The sequence below is a fragment of the Urtica dioica genome, chromosome 5, assembly GCF_054948205.1.
Source record: "Urtica dioica subsp. dioica isolate 48M chromosome 5, U.dioica_male_clone48M_v1_H2, whole genome shotgun sequence".
NCBI lineage: Eukaryota > Viridiplantae > Streptophyta > Magnoliopsida > Rosales > Urticaceae > Urtica > Urtica dioica.
The window spans coordinates 40,588,642-40,597,486 of NC_142760.1; the positions used below are offsets into that span (position 1 = coordinate 40,588,642).

The window sequence follows — 8,845 nt, forward strand, 5'->3', positions numbered from 1 at the left end:
AATGGCGTCGGAATGGGTGTGGTTGTGGTTGGAGAGAAAGTGAGAGTGAGAGAGTGAGAATGGTGTGGTTGGAGAAGAAGATAGGGTTTATTTTGAAATAAGGGTATTTTTGTCCGAAATGTGTCCAAAAGTCCAATTTTGGATATTTTTTAAGTAACGGGTCTAATGGTGATATTTTCATAGTTTTTGGGTCTAGAAAATGAAATTTCCCTTTTACTATGGGCGTATTGAGAGAGAGAGAGAGAGAGAGAGAGAGAGAGAGAGAGAGTTGTGAAAGTATTGTGAGTTCTATCTCAAAACTAATAATGAGCTATAAGAAGAAAATATCATAATTTTTATAGACTCTCGTTAGTTCTCAAATTTTCTTTTTAATGTGAGATTCTTAACATCTTCAAGACGATGTCTCTTATAAAATGATTCAACATTTTGGGCTGAATTTTCAAAGGATTCAACCGGATGCCTGTTAGAGCTTATAGGAATATGGTACCGTGTAGAAATATATATGAAATTTCGAGATAATATTGAATAATGAAAAATACAAGAAAATAGTAATCTACCTCGTCACACGATTATAATTATGATACTAAAAGGAGTAATAAATGGAACCAGATAAAACTAAATATAGTATGTTTCTTTTCCTCTCATGATAACTAGTTTTTCCCTCTCAATTAGATGATAAACAAAGAATATTAAATACATAGATGATGTAAAAGAAAAGGAACAAATTAAACGCAGCGATATGGCGGCCAGTCAGACGATTTTGGACCATATGATTTCGCCATGGCTGAGCAAAGCAGAGAACGGCAACTAAGAATTCAACATACCACAAAGTTTCCGATTATCTGTATTTCACAATTACTGGCCTATAACGGAAGGTATGCTCACGCTAAATGTCATGTGTTTTTTTTTTCAATATTTGTTAAATATTAAGATCTTTATTTGTTCACTTCCAAGAACTATAAATAATTCCTCGATTTTTTACAATTTGTTTTCTCGCTGGCGGCCATTGTAAACTCTCACTTGCAATAAAGAACTTTGAGATTATATTTTTAAAAACTTAGCTACACGCACCTAAACTATAGGAATTATAAATTAGCCAACATTTTGTAAATTTTTTGTAAATAGCCAAGTTGTATATGTGACATCTTATGAACCGCTTTACTTTTACATGTTTGCCCTTTATTAATTTCGGTCCATTATTACAAAATAGGCAATTATTTTTTAAAATTTGAATTAAATATTGAAACCGTTTAAGAAGTTTCAAATCTGAGAATTTTTTTCAAATTGATTTGGCTTCTAATTTCGAAAATTAGCAGTAAATAACAATCTCGAATAGCAATCTGTAATTTGTTCTCAGAATATTTTTTTATACTATTTTTTACCGCTAAATTGACATTCAAATTGAATACCTCATTATCTTCGTTGCTAATTTGTGACTCTTTTTGCACGATTTTGTTTTTTTTCTCGTTTTGATTGTAAATGGGCATAATTTATGCTCAATTATTATCAATTGATTGATTTATTTACAACACAGAACATTAGTGGTATTAAATTCACAGTTAATAATATGTAGATCCTAAAATATCATATTTACAACACGGAACATTAGTAAGCGGTAGTAAATTCACAGTTAATAATATGTAAATATAAAATAACTGCAGATTTGTGCAACAAAATCGTGGAGAAAAAAGAATTGTCGCGATCGCTCTACCACCACCACTCGCGATCGCTCTCTCAACCGGCGTTCTTTTCTTTCGACTCTCTCCCACCTCTGAGTCTGTTGCCGACCGCCGATCATCTCTCCTCCGACGGAGAGGCCTCGATGACAGAAGATCGGCGCTGCTATCTCCCTCCTCCCCGGAAGGCTAACCGGAGATCGAGCAGCGACATCCCGTTCGGGATCGCATCGTTCAACCCAATTCTGGCGATGAAGAAAGAGTGTTTCTCGCCGGCAAAGACATGCGAAGAAGAAGGGACCGGAGAGAGGAAATCGGAAGGCGAGGTTGACGGAATGCTTGCTTTTTTTTTTTGGTCGATTTTTTTGAATGCTTGAATGATTGGAGAGAAGGGTTAATGATTGTAACGTGTAGCTATTAACTCTCCTTGATTTTCGCGACTACAGTTATTGCCGAAAATTTGATTTCTATTTAAATTAATCGGCTGAAAATAATGGGCGGGAAGTGGTTGGGTTATTAAAGTCTTTCTCTATCCCATAAATAAGGTACCCTGACTATTAACAGAATATTAACAAAACGTGAGCTATATTACAAAATACTATAACATATATGGCTATATAGCTTAATAACCCTTATATTTTTCATACGGAAGAAGGGCGTATTTATGAACAACTCCTCAGTGTTTAAAGAATAAAGATAGAAGATACGTACAGGGATGTCAATTTGACCCGTTACCCGCGTTCCGGCCCGTTACCCGATTTATTCGGGTCGGGTAATACCCGTTCTTTTTGGGTAAACGGGTAATACCCGTTACGATTTTAACGGGTCCGGGTCCGGGTAACGGAATAGTCATCCCGTACCCGGTTACCCGGGACCCAACCCGTTAACTTTTAAATATTTAAAAAGATAATAATTTTTATATGTTGCAATGAAGATGACCAAATTTACAATGAAGATGATCAATTTGCAATGAAGACTTCTTTTGTATTTTTTATTTATTTATTTTGAATTTTAATGTTTTTTATATTGTAGTAGCACTTTGATATTTTTCACCTAAATTTTATTATTTTTAAACTTTATATTGTTGATGGATTTTTATTTTATAAACGGGTAAGCGGGTCTACCCGACCCGCTACCCTTTTTTTAAACCGGGTAAACGGGTAACGGGTCTAATATTTTTAACTCGCTTACCCGGCGGGTATCCCCGTTACCCAGCCCGTCTCAAAATCCAGGTAAACGGGTCCGGGTAACGGATAAAAAATTATAATGGGTACGGGTAACGGAATAGGTGTACCCGACTTTACCCGTATACGTATGTAACTTTTTTTAAAGAAAAAAAAAACAAGTACGTAATTATGTTGCCTTGAGTTCTTAGATTATATACAGATGAAACAAAAGTTCTCTAAAGACTTATTTTATTTCCAAAATTATATAAACTATAAAACAAAGGATTCTAGTTATGTAACAAAAAGATTTAACAAGATTGGCTAGCTGAATGTAAACACTTTAACCTTTAAATGAGAGGATTGGATGGGAGACTGGAAATGGAAATGTCATAAAACACATTTATGCGAAACAAAAGATAACTACAATATATATATATATATATATATATATATATATATATATATATATATATATATGGAATTGCTCAAGCAAAAATATGCAGCATGGAAATAAATAAATAAAATATGCTTAAAATGGAAATTAATTAAATTATTTGAAAAATTAGTTAGAAGAATATAATTCTAACATTTCAAGTTAGCTTAATTGGTTTGATTTTTGTTAAATAATATACTTTTAAATATTTGCCCTTTATTTAAGACCAATGCATTACTTCTTTTCTTTAAATTTTGGATTATAACGATTTCCTTTTATGTTTTGATTATCAGAATGATAGCATTAGTTTTTGGAGTGCTATATATTTGGTAAAGAAAGAATTTATATATACTAGATATATACCAAGACAAAATACATATCTTACAGGAAAAAAATTGCAAAGTGAATACATGGGAATCTGATGTCAATTTTTTTTGTTTTACTAGAAGTTAGTTCTATAGGTAATAGGAGTAGTATATGGGAAAAGGGTGTTGCTTTGAGTCAAAAAGTCCAATTATTTTAGAATGTCAGTTCCAGAAAAAGTTTTACTGTGTGCATCAAGCTAGAGATAGAGAGACTGAGAGAGTAGTTACAGTAGTATATATTAATTATTTTAAAATACATATGTATACTATAATTAATTTTACCAAGTCTATCTCTATAGGACAATAAGATCTACTTCTTTGTTTGGGACATTGGTCTATATCTTGCTCAAGTAAAAAAGTTCAATTATTTTAAAATATGCTTAAGGAAATAAGAAATAATGTATATCAACGTCATTGTAAAATAATATAATTACTTACTATGTTTTTAATAATAAAATTAAAAGATGGTTATTTAACTATGTAATGGACTTGATTTTCATGAAGAAAAGAATGTTATGCAACGGTTACTAAATGGTATCTTCTCTTTCCTTTCCTCTTTCTCTTATTCTCTCCTAACAACCATTTTTTTCATACAAAGGAAAGAAGAAAATCAACTAACAAAGGAACCAAACACATTCCTCTTCTACCAAAAACCAAAAAAAAAAAACCAAACACAGAGAGGATTTGCTAAAAACATAAATAACAATCACAAAAATATATTCGGTACGAATGAATAATACTTGTGTACAGAGATTAAAAAAATATATAATAAATAATAATACGAGTCTTATGGACCAAACTTTTTATATACATATGTATAGTATATATATATCATGGAGTGAAAAACTCTATCCTAAAATGTGATTAAACGAACGAAGGATCAAATCCAAGTAATTTCTCAAAATAAGAAAGAAAAAAAAAATTCAATAATACGTACCCAAACAAAATACGTGTCGCACCCATTCAAAACAAACATTGTGTCCGCCAAAACACAGAGAGACACCAAAAAAAAACCGTTCGTGTCCGAAAAGTCCAATCATCACAACCTTTCAGACGCTTTAAATTCCATCCCCACTCGATTTCCTCTTCAACAAAAAAAACTCAAAACAAACACTCACTAAAACGCAGAGACATATGTTGAACAGACACCAAAATATGTCGACGAAAAGAATGAGAAACAGCGACGAAGACGAAGGTCTGAGCTTCATAGAAAAACTTCCCGATTGTGTTCTTCACCACGTCATCTCTCGCCTTCCTCTAAAAGAATCCGCGAGAACCACCGTGTTGTCCAAACGGTGGCGCCGAGTCTTTCCTTCGGGGAGAGTCGTGAGCTTCGACGAGAGAAGACTAGGGTTAGGGTTTACAGGTCGGAGAGAAAGCGGTTTCCCCGGATTCGCTCGTAATTTAATAAACAACTATAAAGATCCAACCATGGACGTGATTTCGATCGCTTTATCGGCGTCGTCGCCGCCGGAATATTTCGCCGACGAACTGCGCGGTTGCGTCGCTTTCGCCGCCGGAAAGAAGCCGAGAGTGATATCGCTTGATTTCCCTCGCGAAACCGAGTACTTCGATTTGCCCCGCGAAGTTTACTGCAACGAGAAGCTTGAGATTCTGAGGCTTTTCTCTTGCGGCTTCGACGGAGCCGAGTCCAAGAACTTGGACTCACTTTCTCACCTCTCCTTGGGGCGTATCCGAATCTCGACGGCTTCGATTCGGGCCGTGGTCGAAAACTGCTCGTCGCTGAAGAGCCTGAGTCTCAAGGAGTGTCGGAGCACCGAGTCATTGCTCGAGATAAAAGGACGCGAAGATCGCTCGGGGCTAGAAAGTCTGGTCGTAGACGATTACGAAGCGGAACACGGTCAGATCTTCATCGCGGCCCGGAATTTGAAGCTTTTGAAGTACTCGGGCGTGTTTCGGACCTTTGAAATCGAACAAACGCCGAATTTGAGAGAGGCGTGCTTCGATTTCGGGGCGGAATCTGAGTACTTGGAAGCCGGAGATCTTCTTTCCTCGTTGTTTACAAGTGTCTGTGGCGTTAGGGTTTTGACGGTTTGTAGTTATACACTTCAAGTAAGTCTTTTTTACTCTTCCTTTTCATAAAGTACATCATTTGCCTAGTTATACATATAAAGTACTATTTATAGCATATATATGATAAATCACTTGCATAAATGTTATAACTATAAAGATAGAGAGGCAGATATTGATACTGATGAGCTTTGATAAAGATATTTATTACGTGACATGTATACATTGATACTTATAATTATTTCTTGCTAATTACAAACCATATATGCATTTTTTTTATTGCGTAGTTGTTAGTTCTCCCGAAACATATGTGACATGTATACATGTGCTTATAATTACAATCCATACGCATTTTTTTTTACAGCGTGTGATGATTAAAGCCTTCTGGACGTATATAATAATTATTTCTTGATGATAAATAATTATTGATCATAAGTTATATCTTACTAATTAATTAATGGATTATTATTATTTTTTTTGGCTAATTGTAGACTATTACTGCTGGAGAAGAACCTATGAGATTGTACCCTCGTTCCAGGTGTGTTAAACACTTGATTCTGAAGACTGCGATGCATGTAAATGAATTTTATGGGATCAGGTTTTTTCTCAATAGTTTTCCTTCTCTAACGACCCTCACTATTGAAATTGACCGGGGTAGAAAAATTTTTGAGGTAATCAATTGTAATCAACTTATTTATTTTTAACTACATATTTTACACATTTTATCATAGCGAACAAAAAACAGGATCATAATTCATTATATTTATTTGTTTTTCAGGAATATGAACCACCACTTGCCAATAAATGGGATCAACAAATGCCGGTTTACACATGCGTGAAAAAAACGCTAAAAGTCGTCGAGGTGAAGGGTTTCATAGGAAGCTCGGATGAAATGGATTTATTGGTTTATTTCGTAGGATGGGGTCGTGTCATGCAAAATTTGAAGATCAAAGTTGGAGAAAGTTTGGGAACATTTAGCCGTCATAATGCACGGATGTTGAATAACGTAAAGAAAGCATCGCCAAATCTCCGAATATTAATATCTTAATCAATATTGTAGTAAAACATTATTAGATTTTATTATTATCATATTAATAGAATGTTTGTGATGTCTTGAACGTGTTTGAATCTTTTTCTTAAGTATTATAATTAGCATGTACTCAATTTGAAATGTATTTAATGAAGGAGGGATGTTGTTCAGTCCGAGTAATTGTAGTGTTTGTAATATAACGAACCATTTGTTATACATGTTAAGTCCGTTCACCGTCATATTTTGTGTTTCTATCTAATAAGAGCATACATGATTTTAACTTGTTCTCAAGCGCTTGAATCTCACGCGTTCTCGAGTGAGTTTTGGTGTTTTTAATAAATTTTTTAGTTGATTTCAGATTTGAGAGAGTATTTTGGTGTAAAATATATAATCGAAGCAATTCAAGACGATTCAGACATGTTTAGGCAATACTTAGAGCGAAACAAAAAATACGACGTCCTCTTTTACACAATTTTGAGATTTTGATTTGAATATCTTTTATGATTCAGTTCCAGAATTGGATGGAGTTTTCTCTTAGCTTTACAACGCATGTTTATTTGTGAAAATTAGATATCGGAGCAAAAAGTTACGACCGCATCAAAATCACTATGCAGCTGTTCAATTTCACCCCGATCCAAAACGGTAATTCGTTATTACCCGACATTATGCGTTTTGGAGCCATTGGATCCAATCCAAAGGCCCATATTGCTCCGAAAATAATCTAAAACAACCTATATACATATATTAGAACTCTCGTAATCAGAAGCGAGTTTTTATTTAAAGTTTTTATTAGTTGTTTGACTTCTTGGGACACTAGTAGGCCTGTGCACGGTCCGGTCCGGTCCAAAACCGGCCAAAAAACCGGACCGGACCGTTCAAAACGGTTCAAAAAAACCCAAACCGGACCGGACCAAAAATCTGTAAAAACCGGACCGGACCGGACCGTTTTAAATCATCTAAACCGGACCGGACCGTTTTGAACCGTTTGGACCGTTTAGACCGGACCGGACCGGACCGTTTTGGACCGTTGGACCGTTTTGAACCGTTTTACATAATTGTTTTTAAAAAAACCATTAATTTTCCACCAAAACACAAACATATAGTCATATATGGGAGTTAAATACATGCACAAATGCCTAATTTGGCTAATTGGACATTAATTTATTTTTTTTTATTTTTTTTATTTTTTTTTTAAATAAACCGGTCCGGTCCGGTTTAACGGTTTTTTTTTTAAAAAAACCGGACCGGACCGTTTGCATTGAGTAAACCGGACCGGACCGGACCGGGGAAAAAAAAACCGTTTTAAACCGGACCGGCGTTTTAAATCGAAAGTTCAACTCATACCTTATGCTCCGGCGAGTCGAACGTCTCTATTGCTTTCAACCAGGCTTCCTTGTTGTAGCCTTCGGGAGTTTCATTTTTAGCGAGATCCTTACTCCCGCAAAATGTCTTGAAGAAGAGCTGCGACAACCTCGACTTCTGGCCACGGCGCATCCTCTTCGCATCGCGAATGATAGCCATATCAATCTCGTTGCGAATAGGATCTGCATGCACAAGCTCGCCACTCTCGGGATGTTCATAAACGAAGTTATACTCGTTATGAATCGAGTTCATAAGAGCCGCCACACTCTGCGCAAGCACATGATTCCAGTCTGGGAGGTCGACTGGAATGGTACTCTTGATCAGGTTTCCTAATCGGTTTTGGAACGTCCCGATCAACGGATTTTGCTCCCTGACGTCTTGGTAGAACGCCTGCGCAGTCTGATCGTAGCGAACTGTGTTCGCTCCAGGGGTCCCAACACGAGCTCTCGCAGAAACGACGCCAGTCGTTGGTCCCCGCTTCTTCCTCGGCATCTGCGGGGGGTCACGCTCTCCTCCTGATGGGTCCTGACCTGAAGTAGACATCCTGCAAAATGAATTGTAGTTAGTATTTTTAATTACTATGTAATTACTATTCGACGACTACGATTATTACATGGTGTTAGTCATTCATCGTTGTCACTCGATGTAATGTTAGTATCGACATCAACATCGTCTCCCTCAAAAACGTCAAGCGCCTCATCTTCTTCATCCACTTCTTCATCATCTTCAACGACATTAACAAGCTCGGCCGTAGCAGTTTCGTGTCGATGATTAAGACGGTC

General features: G+C 36.0%; 1 protein-coding gene across 1 annotated transcript; it reads left to right on the forward strand.

Annotated features, from left to right (window-relative positions):
• Positions 1–4,810: 4,810 nt before the first annotated feature.
• On the forward strand, positions 4,811–6,719 carry LOC149398509 (F-box/RNI-like superfamily protein). The gene is made up of 3 exons (XM_089614610.1): positions 4,811–5,713; positions 6,163–6,342; positions 6,450–6,719. Exons 1-3 carry the CDS (start codon positions 4,811–4,813, stop codon positions 6,717–6,719), a joined length of 1,353 nt encoding a protein of 450 aa, XP_089470736.1.
• The last annotated feature ends 2,126 nt before the right edge of the window (positions 6,720–8,845 follow it).